The sequence below is a fragment of the Oncorhynchus keta genome, unplaced genomic scaffold, assembly GCF_023373465.1.
Source record: "Oncorhynchus keta strain PuntledgeMale-10-30-2019 unplaced genomic scaffold, Oket_V2 Un_contig_82_pilon_pilon, whole genome shotgun sequence".
NCBI lineage: Eukaryota > Metazoa > Chordata > Actinopteri > Salmoniformes > Salmonidae > Oncorhynchus > Oncorhynchus keta.
The window spans coordinates 4,843-28,231 of record NW_026289974.1 but is presented as its reverse complement, the minus strand read 5'-3'; the positions used below and the strand labels follow the sequence as shown (position 1 = coordinate 28,231).

At 44.3% G+C, this 23,389-nt stretch overlaps 1 protein-coding gene, 1 long non-coding RNA gene and 2 other non-coding genes across 5 annotated transcripts; 3 read left to right on the top strand and 1 right to left on the bottom strand.

The window, feature by feature from the left end:
- Nucleotides 1-893: 893 nt before the first annotated feature.
- On the top strand, nt 894-2,367 carry LOC118392680 (transmembrane protein 151B-like; the record flags this gene model as incomplete). Its single annotated transcript, XM_052512413.1, has 3 exons — nt 894-1,033; nt 1,175-1,981; nt 2,340-2,367. Coding segments are annotated over 3 exons (975 nt in total), but the record flags the coding sequence as incomplete, so codon positions are not given.
- A 183-nt stretch (nt 2,368-2,550) lies between these two features.
- Nucleotides 2,551-7,143, top strand: LOC127926784 (uncharacterized). Of its 2 annotated transcripts, XR_008125085.1 has the most exons (6): nt 2,551-2,779; nt 2,890-3,028; nt 4,603-4,739; nt 6,531-6,667; nt 6,883-6,936; nt 6,993-7,143. It is a non-coding gene; the product is annotated as an uncharacterized LOC127926784 (long non-coding RNA). The 2 variants fall into 2 exon arrangements; XR_008125086.1 differs by lacking the exons at nt 6,531-6,667; nt 6,883-6,936; nt 6,993-7,143 and adding an exon at nt 5,421-5,595 and having other exon boundaries at nt 4,603-4,768.
- Nucleotides 7,144-20,936: 13,793 nt separating this feature from the next.
- LOC127926785 (U6 spliceosomal RNA) lies at nt 20,937-21,045 on the top strand. Its single transcript, XR_008125087.1, has one exon. It is a non-coding gene; the product is annotated as a U6 spliceosomal RNA (small nuclear RNA).
- Nucleotides 21,046-22,282: 1,237 nt separating this feature from the next.
- Nucleotides 22,283-22,390, bottom strand: LOC118392805 (U6 spliceosomal RNA). Its single transcript, XR_004827447.1, has one exon. It is a non-coding gene; the product is annotated as a U6 spliceosomal RNA (small nuclear RNA).
- Nucleotides 22,391-23,389: the final 999 nt, after the last annotated feature.

Sequence of the window (23,389 nt, the reverse complement as noted above, 5' to 3'; positions counted from 1 at the left end):
TAACCCCTCTACATTACCCCTGTAACCCCTCTACATTACCCCTGTAACCTGTCTCTATGTAACCCCTCTGCATTACCCCTGTAACCCCTCTACATTACCCCTGTAACCTATCTCTCTGTAACCCCTTTACATTACCCCTGTAACCTGTCTCTCTGTAAACCCTCTACATTACCTCTGTAACCTGTCTCTCTGTAACCCCTCTACATTACCCCTGTAACCCCTCTACATTACCCCTGTAACCTATCTCTGTAACCCCTCTACATTACCCCTGTAACCTATCTCTCTGTAACCCCTCTACATTACCCCCTGTAACCCCTCTACATTACCCCTGTAACCTGTCTCTCTGTAAACCCTCTACATTACCTCTGTAACCTGTCTCTCTGTAACCCCTCTACATTACCCCTGTAACCCCTCTACATTACCCCTGTAACCCCTCTACATTACCCCTGTAACCTATCTCTGTAACCCCTCTACATTACCCCTGTAACCTATCTCTGTAACCCCTCTACATTACCCCCTCTAACCCCTCTACATTACCCCTGTAACCTGTCTCTCTGTAAACCCTCTACATTACCTCTGTAACCTGTCTCTCTGTAACCCCTCTACATTACCCCTGTAACCTCTCTACATTACCCCTGTAACCCCTCTACATTACCCCTGTAACCTATCTCTGTAACCCCTCTACATTACCCTGTAACCTATCTCTGTAACCCCTCTACATTACCCCCTCTAACCCCTCTACATTACCCCTGTAACCTGTCTCTCTGTAAACCCTCTACATTACCTCTGTAACCTGTCTCTCTGTAACCCCTCTAAATTACCCCCTCTAACCCCTCTACATTACCCCCTCTAACCCCTCTACATTACCCCTGTAACCTGTCTCTCTGTACCAGGTGTACCATGAGAGGGTTAACACCCACGCCTCCAGCTCTGAGTTTGACTACGGTCGCCACCGGGTTAAAGACGTCTCCAAAGAGCTCCAGGGACTTCAGGAGCATCCAGCTGTCAGGCTCCGCTTCACCAAGTGTTTCAGGTGAACACACACACATTTGGAATTCTAGATATTCTTTGACAAAGCATTGTTGAGTTGAGTTTCCCACCTTTTAGACTGGTTTGTGCTACTGGAAAAGCGCTATGAAATCTGTCCTGTGAATCCATTGTTCCTCCGTTTCAGTTTCGCCAGCGCCCGTGCGGAGGCTGCATACCTCACCCAGCGAGCACACTTCTTCGGAGACAACGAGGGTCTGGACGATTACATGGAAGCGCGAGAGGGGATGCATCTAAAGAACGTGGATTTCCGGGAGCATATCCTGGCGTTCCCGGACCCGACCCGGCAACCGTGGTATTCCCGACCCCGGGTCTTCTGGCTAGCTTCAGTGTTCCTCTTCTCCTGGCCGCTCCGGGTCGTGTCGGAGTACCGCACGGCGTACGTACACTACCACGTGGAGAAACTGTTCGGAGAGGAGACGATCCGTGAGGACGGAGGAGGCGACGGAGTGACGGAGAACGGAGGAACGACGGGAGGAGAGAGGAGCGCCAACGGCGGGTCGAGCTACAGAGCGATATCGCGGGTGAACACGGTGGACATGACGGAGCTGGAGTGGCATATTCGCTGTAATCAACAAATGGTTCCTTCGTATTCCGAAGCTCTTCTCATGGACTTGGAGAGAGAGAGTAATGGAGGAGTCGGTGGAACAGGAGGAACTAACACCACCACCTCCACACCTGGAGCTCCAGGCTCAGACCCCATCCAGGGGGGCATCCCAGCTGGTATGGCCCACCCAGTGGCCTTCTCTTCGGCTTACCTCCTCCAGAGCTGCCCCCGGTGCCGGAGAACCACGTCCAGCTCCAGCCTACCGTCCAGGCTAAGGGCACCGACAGGGAATCAAGCTCTGCTGAACGGCACCGTGGCTGCGATGAGGGTGAACGGCGTAGGGGGTGGCGGGGGAGGGCAGGGGGGAGGAGGAGGAGGAGGAGGGAGGTTAGTGTTGAGTCGTAGTGGGTTCTCTCTAGGGAGACTAGGGGGAACACGGCCGAGACCGGCGAGTCTGCTTCACTCTCGTAGTATGGGGGGAGGACTGGGAGGAGGACGTGGGGAGGACGGAGGAGGAGGAGTGTTACTGGGGTTAGGGTCCCGGCAGGGTCAGGATGACGAGGAGGAGAGTCGAGGAGTTCTGGAAGGAGAGAGGGATGAAGAGCAGGAGGAGGAGAGAGATGAAGAAGCAGCGCATGAGGGAGGAGGAGGAGAGGTAGATGAGGGGGTGAGGGAGGGAGAGAGAGATAGACCTCCGTCTTACCACGATGCGTTTTTCTTCCCGGTGTTGATCGTACACGGAGAGGAGAGTTGCCATGGCGGAGATGATGTGATGGACATAATAGTAAACTAACAGAAAACAAAAGGGATTAAATAAGAGATCAAATTTAAATAGATTGATTGTCATAGTCTGACAGTGGAAAGAAGGGATATTGTAGTACAGGACAAGAAAGAGGGGGATGTTGGAGAGAGAGAGGTCTGATAATATGACAGAGAGAGAGAGTCTGATAATATGACAGAGAGAGAGAGGTCTGATAATATGACAGAGAGAGAGAGGTCTGATAATATGACAGAGAGAGAGAGAGGTCTGATAATATGACAGAGAGAGAGAGGTCTGATAATATGACAGAGAGAGAGAGAGGTCTGATAATATGACAGAGAGAGGTCTGATAATATGACAGAGAGAGAGGTCTGATAATATGACAGAGAGAGAGAGAGGTCTGATAATATGACAGAGATAGAGAGGTCTGATAATATGACAGAGAGAGAGAGAGGTCTGATAATATGACAGAGATAGAGAGAGGTCTGATAATATGACAGAGAGAGAGAGGTCTGATAATATGACAGAGATAGAGAGGTCTGATAATATGACAGAGAGAGAGAGAGGTCTGATAATATGACAGAGAGAGAGAGAGGTCTGATAATATGACAGAGAGAGAGGTCTGATAATATGACAGAGAGAGAGGTCTGATAATATGACAGAGAGAGAGAGAGGTCTGATAATATGACAGAGATAGAGAGGTCTGATAATATGACAGAGAGTGAGAGAGGTCTGATAATATGACAGAGATAGAGAGTCTGATAATATGACAGAGAGAGAGAGGTCTGATAATATGACAGAGAGAGAGAGGTCTGATAATATGACAGAGAGAGAGAGGTCTGATAATATGACAGAGATAGAGAGGTCTGATAATATGACAGAGAGAGAGAGAGGTCTGATAATATGACACAGAGAGAGAGAGTCTGATAATATGACAGAGAGAGAGAGAGAGGTCTGATAATATGACAGAGATAGAGAGAGGTCTGATAATATGACAGAGATAGAGAGAGGTCTGATAATATGACAGAGAGAGAGAGGTCTGATAATATGACAGAGAGAGAGGTCTGATAATATGACAGAGAGAGAGAGGTCTGATAATATGACAGAGAGAGAGAGAGGTCTGATAATATGACAGAGAGAGGTCTGATAATATGACAGAGAGAGAGAGGTCTGATAATATGACAGAGAGAGAGAGTCTGATAATATGACAGAGATAGAGAGGTCTGATAATATGACAGAGAGTGAGAGAGGTCTGATAATATGACAGAGATAGAGGTCTGATAATATGACAGAGAGAGAGGTCTGATAATATGACAGAGATAGAGAGGTCTGATAATATGACAGAGAGAGAGAGAGGTCTGATAATATGACAGAGAGAGAGAGAGTCTGATAATATGACAGAGAGAGAGGTCTGATAATATGACAGAGAGAGAGAGGTCTGATAATATGACAGAGAGAGAGAGGTCTGATAATATGACAGAGATAGAGAGGTCTGATAATATGACAGAGAGTGAGAGAGGTCTGATAATATGACAGAGATAGAGAGAGGTCTGATAATATGACAGAGAGAGAGAGGTCTGATAATATGACAGAGAGAGAGAGAGGTCTGATAATATGACAGAGAGAGAGGTCTGATAATATGACAGAGACAGAGAGGTCTGATAATATGACAGAGAGAGAGAGAGGTCTGATAATATGACACAGAGAGAGAGAGGTCTGATAATATGACAGAGAGAGAGAGAGGTCTGATAATATGACAGAGATAGAGAGAGGTCTGATAATATGACAGAGATAGAGAGAGGTCTGATAATATGACAGAGATAGAGAGAGTCTGATAATATGACAGAGATAGAGAGAGGTCTGATAATATGACAGAGATAGAGAGAGGTCTGATAATATGACAGAGATAGAGAGAGGTCTGATAATATGACAGAGAGAGAGAGGTCTGATAATATGACAGAGAGAGAGAGAGGTCTGATAATATGACAGAGATAGAGAGGTCTGATAATATGACAGAGAGAGAGAGAGGTCTGATAATATGACACAGAGAGAGAGAGGTCTGATAATATGACAGAGAGAGAGAGAGGTCTGATAATATGACAGAGATAGAGAGAGGTCTGATAATATGACAGAGAGAGAGAGGTCTGATAATATGACAGAGAGAGAGGTCTGATAATATGACAGAGAGAGAGGTCTGATAATATGACAGAGAGAGAGAGGTCTGATAATATGACAGAGAGAGAGAGAGGTCTGATAATATGACAGAGAGAGAGGTCTGATAATATGACAGAGAGAGAGAGGTCTGATAATATGACAGAGAGAGAGAGAGGTCTGATAATATGACAGAGAGAGAGAGGTCTGATAATATGACAGAGAGAGAGAGAGGTCTGATAATATGACAGAGAGAGAGAGAGGTCTGATAATATGACAGAGAGAGAGGTCTGATAATATGACAGAGAGAGAGAGGTCTGATAATATGACAGAGAGAGAGAGAGGTCTGATAATATGACAGAGAGAGAGGTCTGATAATATGACAGAGAGAGAGGTCTGATAATATGACAGAGAGAGAGAGGTCTGATAATATGACAGAGAGAGAGAGGTCTGATAATATGACAGAGATAGAGAGGTCTGATAATATGACAGAGAGTGAGAGAGGTCTGATAATATGACAGAGATAGAGAGAGGTCTGATAATATGACAGAGAGAGAGAGTCTGATAATATGACAGAGAGAGAGAGTCTGATAATATGACAGAGAGAGAGAGGTCTGATAATATGACAGAGATAGAGAGGTCTGATAATATGACAGAGAGAGAGAGAGGTCTGATAATATGACACACAGAGAGAGAGGTCTGATAATATGACAGAGAGAGAGAGAGGTCTGATAATATGACAGAGATAGAGAGAGTCTGATAATATGACAGAGATAGAGAGAGGTCTGATAATATGACAGAGAGAGAGAGTCTGATAATATGACAGAGAGAGAGGTCTGATAATATGACAGAGAGAGAGGTCTGATAATATGACAGAGATAGAGAGGTCTGATAATATGACAGAGATAGAGAGAGGTCTGATAATATGACAGAGATAGAGAGAGGTCTGATAATATGACAGAGAGAGAGGTCTGATAATATGACAGAGAGAGAGAGGTCTGATAATATGACAGAGAGAGAGAGGTCTGATAATATGACAGAGAGAGAGGTCTGATAATATGACAGAGATAGAGAGGTCTGATAATATGACAGAGAGAGAGAGGTCTGATAATATGACAGAGAGAGAGAGGTCTGATAATATGACAGAGAGAGAGAGAGTCTGATAATATGACAGAGATAGAGAGAGGTCTGATAATATGACAGAGAGAGAGAGAGGTCTGATAATATGACAGAGATAGAGAGGTCTGATAATATGACAGAGATAGAGAGAGGTCTGATAATATGACAGAGATAGAGAGAGGTCTGATAATATGACAGAGATAGAGAGAGGTCTGATAATATGACAGAGATAGAGAGTCTGATAATATGACAGAGAGAGAGAGGTCTGATAATATGACAGAGAGAGAGAGAGAGTCTGATAATATGACAGAGAGAGAGAGTCTGATAATATGACAGAGAGAGAGAGAGAGGTCTGATAATATGACAGAGATAGACAGGTCTGATAATATGACAGAGATAGAGAGAGGTCTGATAATATGACAGAGAGAGAGAGAGGTCAGATAATATGACACAGAGAGAGAGAGTCTGATAATATGACAGAGAGAGAGGTCTGATAATATGACAGAGAGAGAGAGAGATCTGATAATATGACAGAGAGAGAGGTCTGATAATATGACAGAGAGAAGAGAGAGGTCTGATAATATGACAGAGATAGAGAGAGGTCTGATAATATGACAGAGAGAGAGAGGTCTGATAATATGACAGAGAGAGAGAGAGGTCTGATAATATGACAGAGAGAGAGAGAGGTCTGATAATATGACAGAGAGAGAGAGGTCTGATAATATGACAGAGAGAGAGGTCTGATAATATGACAGAGAGAGAGAGGTCTGATAATATGACAGAGAGAGAGGTCTGATAATATGACAGAGATAGAGAGAGGTCTGATAATATGACAGAGACAGAGAGAGGTCTGATAATATGACAGAGAGAGAGAGAGGTCTGATAATATGACAGAGAGAGAGAGAGGTCTGATAATATGACAGAGAGAGAGAGGTCTGATAATATGACAGAGAGAGAGAGAGGTCTGATAATATGACAGAGAGAGAGAGAGGTCTGATAATATGACAGAGAGAGAGGTCTGATAATATGACAGAGAGAGAGAGGTCTGATAATATGACAGAGAGAGAGGTCTGATAATATGACAGAGATAGAGAGAGGTCTGATAATATGACAGAGACAGAGAGAGGTCTGATAATATGACAGGGATAGAGAGAGGTCTGATAATATGACAGAGAGAGAGGTCTGATAATATGACAGAGAGAGAGAGGTCTGATAATATGACAGAGATAGAGAGTCTGATAATATGACAGAGATAGAGAGGTCTGATAATATGACAGAGATAGAGAGGTCTGATAATATGACAGAGAGAGAGGTCTGATAATATGACAGAGATAGAGAGGTCTGATAATATGACAGAGAGAGAGAGAGGTCTGATAATATGACAGAGAGAGAGGTCTGATAATATGACAGAGAGAGAGAGAGGTCTGATAATATGACAGAGATAGAGAGAGGTCTGATAATATGACAGAGAGAGAGAGAGGTCTGATAATATGACAGAGATAGAGAGGTCTGATAATATGACAGAGATAGAGAGAGGTCTGATAATATGACAGAGATAGAGAGAGGTCTGATAATATGACAGAGATAGAGAGAGGTCTGATAATATGACAGAGATAGAGAGGTCTGATAATATGACAGAGAGAGGTCTGATAATATGACAGAGAGAGAGAGAGAGGTCTGATAATATGACAGAGAGAGAGAGGTCTGATAATATGACAGAGATAGAGAGAGGTCTGATAATATGACAGAGATAGAGAGAGGTCTGATAATATGACAGATGACAGAGATAGAGAGGTCTGATAATATGACAGAGATAGAGAGGTCTGATAATATGACAGAAAGAGAGAGGTCTGATAATATGACAGAGATAGAGAGGTCTGATAATATGACAGAGAGAGAGAGAGGTCTGATAATATGACAGAGAGAGAGAGAGAGGGTCTGATAATATGACAGAGAGAGAGAGAGGTCTGATATTATGACAGAGAGAGAGAGGTCTGATAATATGACAGAGATAGACAGGTCTGATAATATGACAGAGAGAGAGAGAGGTCTGATAATATGACAGAGAGAGAGAGAGGTCTGATAATATGACAGAGAGAGAGGTCTGATAATATGACAGAGATAGAGAGAGGTCTGATAATATGACAGAGATAGAGAGGTCTGATAATATGACAGAAAGAGAGAGGTCTGATAATATGACAGAGAGAGAGAGGTCTGATAATATGACAGAGATAGAGAGAGGTCTGATAATATGACAGAGATAGAGAGAGGTCTGATAATACGACAGAGAGAGAGAGGTCTGATAATATGACAGAGATAGAGAGAGGTCTGATAATATGACAGAGAGTGAGAGAGGTCTGATAATATGACAGAGATAGAGAGAGGTCTGATAATATGACAGAGATAGAGAGAGGTCTGATAATATGACAGATGACAGAGATAGAGAGGTCTGATAATATGACAGAGATAGAGAGGTCTGATAATATGACAGAAAGAGAGAGGTCTGATAATATGACAGAGAGAGAGTCTGATAATATGACAGAGATCGAGAGGTCTGATAATATGACAGAGATAGAGAGGTCTGATAATATGACAGAGAGAGAGAGGTCTGATAATATGACAGAGAGAGAGAGGTCTGATAATATGACAGAGATAGAGAGAGAGGTCTGATAATATGACAGAGAGAGAGAGGTCTGATAATATGACAGAGAGAGAGGTCTGATAATATGACAGAGAGAGAGAGGTCTGATAATATGACAGAGAGAGAGGTCTGATAATATGACAGAGAGTGAGAGAGGTCTGATAATATGACAGAGAGTGAGAGAGGTCTGATAATATGACAGAGATAGAGAGGTCTGATAATATGACAGAGAGAGAGAGGTCTGATAATATGACAGAGATCGAGGTCTGATAATATGACAGAGAGAGAGAGAGGTCTGATAATATGACAGAGAGAGAGGTCTGATAATATGACAGAGATAGAGAGGTCTGATAATATGACAGAAAGAGAGAGTCTGATAATATGACAGAGAGAGAGAGGTCTGATAATATGACAGAGATCGAGGTCTGATAATATGACAGAGAGAGAGAGAGGTCTGATAATATGACAGAGAGAGAGAGTCTGATAATATGACAGAGAGGTCTGATAATATGACAGAGAGAGAGAGAGGTCTGATAATATGACAGAGAGAGAGAGAGGTCTGATAATATGATGAAATGCAGACCGAAAGACCAAAATAATATGGGGGGAGGAGAGGAGAGGAGAAGAGGAGAGGAGAGGAGAGGAGAGAGGAGAGGAGAGGAGAGGAGAGGAGAGGAGAGGAGAGGAGAGGAGAGGAGTTGTTTTGCCACATATATTGCAGTATTAATTTAGTGCCTTGTTGCACACAGGATGCATGTTTTGGAATAATTGTATTCTGTACAGGCTTCCTTCTTTTCACTCTGTTTATTAGGTTAGTATTGTGGAGTAACTACAATGTTGTTGATTGTTGAGAGAGAGTTTTAAATGGAGGGTAGTAGACTGAACATTGGAATGTTTTCCAGATACAATATCTATGCAAGGATATTGTCTGAGTGTTGTTTTACAGATTTCAATGACACTGTAGGAGGCAGACGCTGTAGGAGACAGACGCTGTAGGAGGCAGACGCTGTAGGAGGCAGACGCTGTAGGAGGCAGACACTGTAGGAGGCAGATACTGTAGGAGGCAGACACTGTAGGAGGCAGACACTGTAGGAGGCAGACGCTGTAGGAGACAGACGCTGTAGGAGACAGACGCTGTAGGAGGCAGACGCTGTAGGAGGCAGACGCTGTAGGAGACAGACGCTGTAGGAGGCAGACGCTGTAGGAGGCAGACGCTGTAGGAGACAGACACTGTAGGAGACAGACGCTGTAGGAGGCAGACGCTGTAGGAGACAGACGCTGTAGGAGGCAGACACTGTAGGAGGCAGACGCTGTAGGAGGCAGATACTGTAGGAGACAGACACTGTAGGAGACAGACACTGTAGGAGACAGATACTGTAGGAGACAGACGCTGTAGGAGGCAGACACTGTAGGAGGCAGACACTGTAGGAGGCAGACGCTGTAGGAGGCAGACGCTGTAGGAGGCAGACGCTGTAGGAGCCAGACACTGTAGGAGGCAGACGCTGTAGGAGGCAGACGCTGTAGGAGGCAGACACTGTAGGAGGCAGACGCTGTAGGAGGCAGACGCTGTAGGAGGCAGACACTGTAGGAGACAGACACTGTAGGAGGCAGACGCTGTAGGAGACAGACGCTGTAGGAGGCAGACGCTGTAGGAGGCAGACGCTGTAGGAGGCAGACACTGTAGGAGGCAGATACTGTAGGAGACAGACACTGTAGGAGGCAGACACTGTAGGAGGCAGACGCTGTAGGAGACAGACGCTGTAGGAGACAGACGCTGTAGGAGGCAGACGCTGTAGGAGGCAGACGCTGTAGGAGACAGACGCTGTAGGAGGCAGACGCTGTAGGAGGCAGACGCTGTAGGAGACAGACACTGTAGGAGACAGACGCTGTAGGAGGCAGACGCTGTAGGAGACAGACGCTGTAGGAGGCAGACGCTGTAGGAGGCAGACGCTGTAGGAGGCAGATACTGTAGGAGACAGACACTGTAGGAGACAGACACTGTAGGAGACAGATGCTGTAGGAGACAGACGCTGTAGGAGGCAGACACTGTAGGAGGCAGACACTGTAGGAGGCAGACGCTGTAGGAGGCAGACGCTGTAGGAGGCAGACGCTGTAGGAGCCAGACACTGTAGGAGGCAGACGCTGTAGAGGCAGACGCTGTAGGAGGCAGACACTGTAGGAGGCAGACGCTGTAGGAGGCAGACGCTGTAGGAGGCAGACACTGTAGGAGACAGACACTGTAGGAGGCAGATACTGTAGGAGACAGACACTGTAGGAGGCAGACACTGTAGGAGACAGACGCTGTAGGAGGCAGACACTGTAGGAGGCAGACGCTGTAGGAGGCAGACACTGTAGGAGGCAGACACTGTAGGAGGCAGACACTGTAGGAGGCAGACACTGTAGGAGGCAGACACTGTGGAGGCAGACACTGTAGGAGGCAGACACTGTAGGAGGCAGACGCTGTAGGAGGCAGACACTGTAGGAGGCAGACGCTGTAGGAGACAGACACTGTAGGAGGCAGACACTGTAGGAGGCAGACACTGTAGGAGGCAGACGCTGTAGGAGGCAGACGCTGTAGGAGGCAGACACTGTAGGAGGCAGACACTGTATGAGGCAGACGCTGTAGGAGACAGACACTGTAGGAGGCAGACGCTGTAGGAGGCAGACGCTGTAGGAGGCAGACACTGTAGGAGACAGATACTGTAGGAGGCAGACGCTGTAGGGGGCAGACACTGTAGGAGGCAGACACTGTAGGAGGCAGACACTGTAGGAGACAGACACTGTAGGAGGCAGACGCTGTAGGAGACAGACACTGTAGGAATAGGTGATTGTATAAAAGATGGCTGTTTCCCAAATGGGACCCTGTTCCATATTTTAGTGACCGGAAAAGTTTCTCTGAAATAGGTAAACAAGAGGGCTGGTAAATATGTTTGCGGGGGTACGGGATGTCGCCTTCAGCGACGAGACATCGGACGCCACCATTTAGGATCTGCTCTTTTGAGACAGAGGAGAAGAGGAGGGCAAAGAAAAGACGGGATGCTGGAGATGAAAGACAAAAACAGAGCATGTGTATTCATTCCTCTTTTTAATCTCGTCTTCCACGGAACGGACGGAGAACGAGAGTTCCGTTCTCCACCAACTGAAGGAGAGGAGTTAGATGGAACATTCCGGAAACAGCTCAACATGCTATGGATAGACATGGACACTGAGCATCCAATCATCTGAGAGTGCCATCATGAACCAGTTCTTCTATAAACTGTGTGTGTGTGTGTGTGTGTGTGTGTGTGTGTGTGTGTGTGTGTGTGTGTGTGTGTGTGTGTGTGTGTGTGTGTGTGTGTGTGTGTGTGTGTGTTCACAGTCACCTCTACACATAGGAGGCTATCTATTTTCCATCACACTGGACCCTGTCTTCTACAGCCTACAACCCAGCGCAGCAAAACAAAATGGAGGATATCTGATCCTTCCTCTCTGACCTCCTATAGCCTTGTTATCACCGTCTGCCTGCTTGGCGTCTCACATTACACCCTATTTCCTGAGTAGTGCACTACTTTTGACCAGAGGCTTTATGGGACAGCACTATGTGTATTACTGCCCTTTATATGGTATGTGGCCCTGGTCAAAAAGTAGGGCACTACATTGGGAATAGGGCACCATCACCCACTTGAGTTTACAAGCAGCTCTCTCTCTCTCTCTCTCTCTCTCTCTCTCTCTCTCTCTCTCTCTCTCTCTCTCTCTCTCTCTCTCTCTCTCTCTCTCTCTCTCTCTCTCTCTCTCTCTCTCTCTCTCTCTCTCTCTCTCTCTCTCTCTCTCTCTCTCTCTCTCTCTCTCTCTCTCTCTCTCTCTCTCTCTCTCTCTCTCTCTCTCTCTCTCTCTCTCTCTCTCTCTCTCTCTCTCTCTCTAACCTCCCCGTGGCAGTAATCAACGGCATCTATGGTTGGATTACTGGATCCTCGTGGTTTCTATGACGATCTGAGGTGGTCCTGGTGCGCGGGCTGTGATCCTAGCCCCACCAATGTTTAGCCAACGAGGGAGAGAGAATTACATTCTACTAAATGACAAACTTGACCACAAACAGAGGATGACCTGGTTTTCCAGCGGTGTGGTCCTTGCTCACACACACTGAGCCTTTGCTTTGGTGTCGTCTCTGTCTTTTCTGAGAACAGTGGCAAGATAAATCACACACACGTATACGTGCATTCCCATGAGAACGTACACTGGTCGCCACGCACACTGGTCGCCACGCACACTGGTCGCCACACACACTGGTCGCCACGCACACTGGTCGCCACGCACTGGTCGCCACGTACGTGTGCAGGCAACATTGATTCCATTTGTCGCTGTGATGTCATCGCTACGCTGTCGGAATGTCTGTGTTGCAGTACTAATGTTGACAGGTTGACAATTATATTATTACTATGATGGAAGACGATCTTGAATCACACCCTGTTCCCTAGACAAACAGGGCACTACATTCTGGCCAGGGTGGTACCTTGTTCCCTAGACAAACAGGGCACTACTTTCTGGCCAGGGTGACACCCTGTTCCCTAGACAAACAGGGCACTACTTTCTGCCTGTTCCCTAGACAAACAGGGCATTACTTTCTGGCCAGGGTGACACCCTGTTCCCTAGACAAACAGGGCACTACTTTCTGCCTGTTCCCTAGACAAACAGGGCACTACTTTCTGGCCAGGGTAGCACCCTGTTCCCTAGACAAACAGGGCACTACTTTCTGTCCAGGGTGGCACCCTGTTCCCTAGACAAACAGGGCACTACTTTCTGCCTGTTCCCTAGACAAACAGGGCACTACTTTCTGGCCAGGGTGGCACCTTGTTCCCTAGACAAACAGGGCACTACTTTCTGGCCAGGGTGGTACCCTGTTCCCTAGACAAACAGGGCACTACTTTCTGTCCAGGGTGGCACCCTGTTCCCTAGACAAACAGGGCACTACTTTCTGCCTGTTCCCTAGACAAACAGGGCACTACTTTCTGGCCAGGGTGGCACCTTGTTCCCTAGACAAACAGGGCACTACTTTCTGGCCAGGGTGGTACCCTGTTCCCTAGACAAACAGGGCACTACTTTCTGGCCAGGGTAGCACCCTGTTCCCTAGACAAACAGGGCACTACTTTCTGGCCAGGGTGGTACCCTGTTCCCTAGACAAACAGGGCACTACATTCTGGCCAGGGTGGCACCCTGTTCCCTAGACAAACAGGGCACTACTTTCTGGCCAGGGTAGCACCCTGTTCCCTCGACAAACAGGGCACTACTTTCTGGCCAGGGTGGTACCCTGTTCCCTAGACAAACAGGGCACTACTTTCTGTCCAGGGTGGCACCCTGTTCCCTCGACAAACAGGGCACTACTTTCTGGCCAGGGTGGCACCTTGTTCCCTAGACAAACAGGGCACTACTTTCTGGCCAGGGTGGTACCCTGTTCCCTAGACAAACAGGGCACTACTTTCTGGCCAGGGTAGCACCCTGTTCCCTAGACAAACAGGGCACTACATTCTGGCCAGGGTGGCACCCTGTTCCCAAGATTTCTGAACTTTCTAATTTACACTTTTAAATTTAAGACTTGATTTTTCCCTTACGAAAATGTTTTATCAACCCTTTAAAAAAATGTCCATTAATTATAATCCACAAGGTTTATTTTCCTGTTGTAGCAAACTGGCTCAAATTAAGATGCAACATCTGTATTCCTCATCTATGGAATAGGGTTCTAGGGAATAGGGTACATGAGGAATAGGGTTCTAGGGAATAGGGTTCTAGGGAATAGACTACATGAGGAATAGGGTTCTAGGAATAGGGTACACGGGGAATAGGGTTCTAGGGAATAGGGTACATGAGGAATAGGGTTCTAGGGAATAGGGTTCTAGGGAATAGGGTTCTAGGGAATAGGCTACATGAGGAATAGGGTTATAGGGAATAGGGTACATAAGGAATAGGGTTCTAGGGAATAGGCTACATGAGGAATAGGGTTCTAGGGAATAGGGTTCTAGGGCATAGGGTTCTAGGGAATAGGGTTCTAGGGAATAGGGTAAATGAGGAATAGCGTTTAGGGTACCATTGACCTGGTCTTTGTAATGTCTCTGATGGGTTCCAGTCATTGTAACAGTCCAGTGCTGTCCACATCACTATTTTGTCTAAACATGAGGATGTGTTAGCCAGGATGACACCGAGTGTGTCAGTTCTGAGGGGAAAAAAGGGGGCCGTTTGCAGTTATGGCGAAAGACTTTGCTAACTTGGATGAAGATTTTGAGTTAACAACGGACCCCATGTCAGACCACAAAAAGCACCAAGTCAAAAGTACCATCCTGAATATTACTTCTACTACTGGTCATTACCATCCTGAATATTACTTCTACTACTGGTCATTACCATCCTCAATATTACTTCTACTACTGGTCATTACCATCCTGAATATTACTTCAAGTACTGGTTATTACCATCCTGAATATTACTTCTACTACTGGTCATTACCATCCTGGATATTACTTCTACTACTGGTCATTACCATCCTAGAATATTACTTCTACTACTGGTCATTACCATCCTAGAATATTACTTCTACTACTGGTCATTACCATGCTGAATATTACTTCTACTACTGGTCATTACCATCCTGGATATTACTTCTACTACTGGTCATTACCATCCTAGAATACAGGTAACAGACAGATTATCATCTGTATTTTAAAATGACCAGAAGTAGAAGTAATATACAGGATGGTAATGACCAGTAATAATATCCAGATGGTAATGACCAGTAAAGTAATATCCAGGATCGTAATGACCAGTAGTAGAAGTATTATTCAGGAGGTAATGACCAGTAGTAGAAGTAATATCCAGGAGGTAATGACCAGTAGTAGAAGTAATATTCAGGATGGTAATGACCAATAGTAGAAGTAATATCAGATTTTCAGATTATTTTGACCAGGTTGGTTTCCACTAATCTCCAAACCAAATCTTGTGTGCTGACCAGCTAGTCGGTTTGAGTAACTGTCTTTCATGACTCACGAGACATCAGGTTACTACTGATCTACGTAAGATAAAATGGCTGAAATTAACTCGTCAGCTTTTCCTATGGAATGAATGGATGGTCCAACACTACAATACAGTATTTACTGTAATACCCGACGGCATCAACACTTATATTCACACAAACTAAAGTAAAGCTCTTCTATATGTTTCTGATAATAAATGTAATTTCATGATTATGCTACTACACCTCTGATGTTGGTGATGTTGGTGGTACTGCTGATAACGATGTCAACGATGTTGGTGATGACAACGATGTTGGTGATGACAACGATGTTGGTGATGACAACGATGTTGGTGATGTCAACGATGTTGGTGATGACAACGATGTTGGTGATGACAACGATGTTGGTGATGTCAACGATGTTGGTGATGACAACGATGTTGGTGATGTCAACGATGTTGGTGATGACAACGATGTTGGTGATGACAACGATGTTGGTGTTGACAACGATGTTGGTGATGTCAACGATGTTGGTGATGACAACGATGTTGGTGTTGACAACGATGTTGGTGATGACAACGATGTTGGTGATGTCAACGATGTTGGTGATGACAACGATGTTGGTGATGTCAACGATGTTGGTGATGACAACGATGTTGGTGATGACAACGATGTTGGTGATGTCAACGATGTTGGTGTTGTCAACAATGTTGGTGATGACAACGATGTTGGAGATGACAACGATGTTTGTGATGACAACGATGTTGGAGATGACAACGATGTTGGTGATGACAACGATGTTTGATGACAACGATGTTGGAGATGACAACGATGTTGGTGATGACAACGATGTTTGTGATGACAACGATGTTGGAGATGACAACGATGTTGGTGATGACAACGATGTTGGAGATGACAACGATGTTGGTGATGACAACGATGTTGGTGATGTCAACGATGTTGGTGATGTCAATGATGTTGGTGATGACAACGATGTTGGTGATGACAACGATGTTGGTGATGACAACGATGTTGGTGATGACGATGTTGGAGATGACAACGATGTTGGAGATGACAACGATGTTGGTGATGACAACGATGTTGGAGATGACAACGATGTTGGAGATGACAACGATGTTTGTGATGACAACGATGTTTGTGACGACAACGATGTTGGAGATGACAACGATGTTGGTGATGACAACGATGTTTGTGATGACAACGATGTTGGAGATGACAACGATGTTGGTGATGACAACGATGTTGGAGATGACAACGATGTTGGTGATGACAACGATGTTTGATGACAACGATGTTGGAGATGACAACGATGTTGGTGATGACAACGATGTTTGTGATGACAACGATGTTGGAGATGACAACGATGTTGGTGATGACAACGATGTTGGAGATGACAACGATGTTGGTGATGACAACGATGTTTGATGACAACGATGTTGGAGATGACAACGATGTTGGTGATGACAACGATGTTGGTGATGACAACGATGTTGGTGATGTCAACGATGTTGGTGTTGACAACGATGTTGGTGATGACAACGATGTTGGTGATGTCAACGATGTTGGTGATGACAACGATGTTGGTGATGACAACGATGTTGGTGATGACAACGATGTTGGTGATGACAACGATGTTGGTGATGACAACGATGTTGGTGTTGACAACGATGTTGGTGATGACAACGATGTTGGTGATGACAACGATGTTGGTGATGTCAACGATGTTGGTGATGACAACGATGTTGGTGATGACAACGATGTTGGTGTTGACAACGATGTTGGTGATGACAACGATGTTGGTGATGACAACGATGTTGGTGATGACAACGATGTTGGTGTTGACAACGATGTTGGTGATGACAACGATGTTGGTGTTGTCAACGATGTTGGTGTTGACAACGATGTTGGTGATGACAACGATGTTGGTGATGACAACGATGTTGGTGATGACAACGATGTTGGTGATGACAACGATGTTGGTGTTGTCAACGATGTTGGTGTTGACAACGATGTTGGTGATGACAACGATGTTGGTGATGACAACGATGTTGGTGATGACAACGATGTTGGTGATGACAACGATGTTGGTGTTGTCAACGATGTTGGTGTTGACAACGATGTTGGTGATGACAACGATGTTGGTGATGACAACGATGTTGGTGATGACAACGATGTTGGAGATGACAACGATGTTGGTGATGACAACGATGTTGGAGATGACAACGATGTTGGTGATGACAACGATGTTGGTGATGACAACGATGTTGGTGATGTCAACGATGTTGGTGATGACAACGATGTTGGTGTTGTCAACGATGTTGGAGATGACAACGATGTTGGTGATGACAATGATGTTTGTGGCACAGCTGATAACGATGATTGTTACCAATATTAAAGTCAACCTGCTTGATATACCAGGATATAATTGCTTTGCCTTGTGGTTATTCACACATCAATCAAACTTTATTAGTCACATGCACCAAACACAACAAGTGTAGACCTTAACGTGAAATGCTATACTTACAAGCCCTTAACCAACAGTGCAGTTCAAGAAGAATATATTTACCAAGTAGGTTAAAATAAGAATTCACAAAATAACAATAACAATAACGAGGCTACATACAGGGGCACCGGTACCGAGTCAGTGTTTAGGGGTACAGGCTAGTTGAGGTAATCTGTACATACACAGTTGAAGTCTGAAGTTTGCAAACACTTAGGTTGGAGTCATTAAAACTCGGTTTTCAACCACTCCACAAATTTCTTGTTAACAAACTATAGTTTTGGCAAGTCATTTAGGACATCTACTTTGTCCATGACACAAGGAATTTTTCCAGCAATTGTTTACAGACAGATTATTTCACTGATAATTCACTGTATCACAATTCCAGTTGGTCAGAAGTTTACATACACTAGGATGACTGTGCCTTTAAACAGCTTGGAAAATTGCAGAAAATTATGTCATGGCTTTAGAAGCTTCTGATAGGCTAATTGACATCATTTGAGTCAATTGGAGGTGTACCTGTGGATTAATTTCAAGGTCTAGCTTCAAACTCAGTGCCTCTTTGCTTGACATCATGGGAAAATCTAAAGAAATCAGCCAAGACCTCAGAACGAAATTGTAGACCTCAACGAGTCTGGTTCATCCTTGGGAGTATTTTCCAAACGCCTGAAGGTACCCCTGTTCATCTGTACAAACAATAGTACACAAGTATAAACACCATGGGACCACGCAGGTGTCATACCGCTCAGGAAAGAGACGCGTTCTGTCTCCTAGAGATGAACGCACTTTGGTGCGAAAAGTGAAAATCAATCCCAGAACAACAGCAGAGGACATTGCAAAGATATTGGAGGAAACAGGTACAAAACTATTTATATCAACAGTAATACGAGTCCCATATCGACACAACCTGAAAGGCTGCTCAGCAAGGAAGAAGCCACTGCCCCAAAACCACCATAAAAAGTCAGACTACGGTTTGCAACTGCACATGGGGACAAAGATCGTACTTTTGGAGAAATGTCCCCTGGTCTGATGAAACAAAAATAGAACTGTTTGGCCATAATGACCATCGTTATGTTTGGAGGAAAAATGGAGAGGCTTGCTAGCCGAAAAACACCATCCCAACCGTGAAGCACTGGGGTAGCAGCATCATGTTGTGGGGGTGCTTTGCTGCAGGGGACTGGTGCACTTCACAAAGTAGATGGCATCATGAGGTAGGAAAATTATGTGGATATATTGAAGCAACATCTCAAGACATCAGTCAGGAAGTTAAAGCTTGTTCGCAAATGGGTCTTCCAAATGAACAATGACCCCAAGCATACTTCCAAAGTTGTGGTAAAATGGCTTAAGGACAACAAAGTCAAGGTATTGGTATGGCCATCACAAAGCTCTGACCTCAACCCTATAAAAGAATGTGTGGGCAAGGAGGCCTACAAAACCTGACTCAGTTAGACCAGCTCTGTCAGGAATAATGGGACAAAAGTCACCCAACTTATTGTGGAAAGCTTGTGGAAGGCTACCCGAAGCGTTTGACGCAAGGTAAACATATTTAAAGGCAATGCTACCAAATACTAATTGAGTCTATGTAAACTTCTGACCCACTGGGAATATGATGAAAAATAAAAGCTGAAATAAATCATTCTCTCTACTATTATTCTGACATTTCACATTCTTAAAATAAAGTGGTGATCCTAACTGACCTAAGACAGGACTTGCTTGCTGCTGTTGTTGAAAAAGCCATAATTATCCATCTGTGGCCATGCATCTCCCTTCAGACTAGCTAGGTTAGACGGCTTCGCTCGGACATGTGTGAGTCTTGAGTTATAACGTGTTACCTGCCCACCATGGTAATGAACATCCTGAATATTACTTCTACTACTGGTCATTACCATCCTGAATATTAATTCTACTAGTGGTCATTACCATCCTGAATATTACTTCTACTACTGGTCATTACCATGCTGGATATTACTTCTACTACTGGTCATTACCATCCTGAATATTACTTCTACTACTGGTCATTACCATGCTGGATATTACGTGTGTGAGTCGTGAGTTATAACGTGTTACCTGCCCACCATGGTCATTACTGCTGCCTTATTCCTTACTGCTGTAAACGTAAAGTGCAAACAACCTTTATGAGACCTATCTATTTTGGAGTCTTGTCAGAGTTTCTGCTTTCAACATTGTCTTCGAATATATTAGTCAGGGAAACATGGTAGGTGTGTTTAAAAATATATATATATCTGTTTTTATTGTTTAACCTGTTAGGCCAGTGGAGAATAAGTTCTAATTTACAAATGCGACCTGGCCAGGTCCTGACTTACAACCGCGACCTATTTTTGTGTGTGTGTGTGGGGGGGTGTATGTCTACCTTTTTTCCTCCAGTATTCTGATTTTGTTACCTACACATCAGGAATAGACGCTATTTAGGTTTACAGGACATTTTAAACAGCGCAGACTGAATCTTATTTCTTGTTTTATTTGAACATGGTTGTATTTTGTCCTAAATTGTAGGCCTGTCAAACGTGACAAATTCATAACATTTCTCTAGCAAGGTGTTTCGTTAGGCTCAATGGAACAGCTCTTATCAGCCCTCTGCACCGCGCCCCCAAGTCTCATTTGAGGTGGATGGAGCTCCATCTGGTGGAGGAAAGCAGTACTGCACCAGCGGACGTCAAAGGGGACCGGCTTTAAATTAAATCAAATCCAAGATGGCGACTTGTGTGAGTATTGAGCACAAATGTATTTTGGTTTAGTTTCCCCTCTTGTTGGTAAGATTTTCTGCTGTTTTAAAATTTTGAAAGTTCAACAGACACACACTAAGCCCAAGTCCTCTCAGCTCTGAGTAGAAGTGGTTACGAGATACAGATTTCGGCCCAGTTTAGTTTCTACCAGCCTCGCATAGACTGATGAGGGAAGAGAGGAGGGAGAAACCACACCAGTCACAGCACGGCCCCGCTACTCTCCATAACCCCCAGCCTGCCCTGCTGTTCGGTAAAAAGGCAACTGATAGCAGCTTTTAGATGGTACATCAGAGAGCTCTGTGTGTATAGAGTTGTGTTGATTGTTTTAAGCATATTTGAGTCTTATCAGAGTGTTTCCAGAGTATAACCGTGAATGAGACTGCTAATCTAGACTGGTGCTACAAATCATGTCTGTTAAGACTGACTATTTGTGCTGGCTTCGGCTGCACATATACTAAAAATTGGAGCGATACAGAGAAGATTAGCATGGCCCCTTGTGCAAAGATGACACGCAAAATCGTGAAGCGTTCCCAATTTTGTCCCTATTTGGGTGTAGTTTTGTCTTTTTCAGGCTTTATTAAACTTTGTTTACTGTATTCACTGTGAGGTGGAGAAAGCAAGGCACTTCGTGTGGCTGTTGGCTACCAGCACTTGCTGAACTAAACACAAAGTCAGACAGCTGTGTCCCTATTGATAAGATATTCGAGTTCAAACCCCCGACCTGACAAGGTACAAATCTGTCGTTCTGCCCCTGAACAGGCAGTTAAACACACTGTTCCTAGACCGTCATTGAAAATAATAATATTTTCTTAACTGACTTGCCTGGTTAAATAAAGGTTAAATAAAATATAAAACATATTGTTCACGAGTGGAGCTTGTGCTTACAGGATTTAGCAAATTCAACCGGGGGGTATTTTCTACCAAGGATGAACATATTTTGTCGAGCCGGTAATGCAATCCTGACACGGCTGCTGTAATTTACTTGTAGAAGGTTTGTCTCAATGTGATTAAAGCCTCGTGTCACAATGTTTCCATGGTAACGAAATAAAAAATCTTGAAAACTTCATGAAATTAAAGGTATTTGTCCTCAGTGGTTGAAATAACACCACTAACAAACTAAAGGTATATTTTGTGTAAACAATATAAAAAGGGCACACTCATAATAAAATATTGATATATTTTATTTAATCGATTCTTTCTCTAGTAGATACCAATTACACATTATATAAAATGTTATTTCATAGAAAAAACATAGAAGAAGCTCACAAGTCTGGGTCAGGGACAAGGACAAGGGCAAACCAGTGACATTTAGGTATAAAATGCATCTGAAAAGTAGCTATAAATACTTGGTGTTAAAGTCTGGGGTAATTGTAGAGAATATTAAAGAATATTAACTTTGAATCAAAACCCCCCCGAATTGACTCGGAGACATAGAAGTGCCCGTAAAGTCTCAAAATCACCCATATAAACAAGATGAAACTCCTGTGGTGTTTAGGTTTAAACACATTTAGACAAGTTTGAATCCTGACGAGGGTTTAGCGACTTGACAAAAAGTGACAGGTTCTCGCCGTAAAATAATTCATTAAAAAAACAACGATTCAAGGCCGGGTCAACAAATATGTTCATCCTTAGTAGATAATACCCCGCTTGAATTGGCTAAATCCTAGAGGTAGCCAAGAGCCACACGAAATGCCTTGCTTTTCTCTACCACACAATGAATACAGTAAACAAAGTTTAATAAAGTCTGAAAAAGACAAAACTACACCCAAATAGGGACAAAATTGGGAACGCTTCACGATTTTGCGTGTCATCTTTGCACAAGGGGCCATGCTAATCTTCTCTGTATCGCTCCAATTTTAGTATATGTGCTGCCGAAGCTAGCACAAATAGTTAGACTTAACAGACATCATTTGTAGCACCAGTCTAGAATAGCAGTCTCATTCGCGGTTATACTCTGGAAACACCCTGATAAGACTCAAATATGCTTAAAACAATTAACACAACTCTATACACACAGAGCTCTCTGATGTACCATCTAAAAGCTGCTATCAGTTGCCTTTTTACCGAGCAGCAGGGCAGGCTGGGGGTTATGGAGAGTAGCGGGGCCGTGCTGTGACTGGTGTGGTTTCTCCCTCCTCTCTTCCCTCATCAGTCTATGCGAGGCTGGTAGAAACTAAACTGGGCCGAAATCTGTATCTAGTAACCACTTCCACTCAGAGCTGAGAGGACTTGGGCTTAGTGTGTGTCTGTTGAACTCTCACATTAAAAAAACCCAGACAATCTTACCAACAAGAGGGGAAACTAAACTAAAATACATTTGTGCTCAACACTCCCACACAAGTCGCCATCTTGGATTTGATTTAATTTAAAGCCAGTCCCCTTTGACGTCCACTGGTGCAGTACTGCTTTCCTCCACCAGATGGAGCTCCATCCACCTCAAATGAGACTTGGGGGCGCGTGCAGAGGGCTGATAAGAGCTGTTCCATTGAACCTACAGAAACACCTTGCCAGAGAAATGTTGTGAATTTATCACGTTTGACATCACAGTACTACAATTTAGAACAAAATACAACCATGTTCAAATAAAACAAGAAATAAGAGGCAGTCTGCACTGTTTACAATTTCCTGTAAATCTAAATAGCATATGTTCCTGGTATGTAGGTAACAAAATCAGAATACTGGAGAAGAAAAAGGTAGAAATGAACCAATGAAAATCCTAAACCGAGGCATTTAAACCTCAATTTGGGATTTATTCCTATTTTCGACAGCGTGGGTGTCTCTATCTCCCCCACAAATAGGTGGCAGTTGTAAAGTCAGGACCTGGCCAGGTCGCATTTGTAAATTACAACTTATTCTCCACTGGCCTAACAGGTTAAACAATAA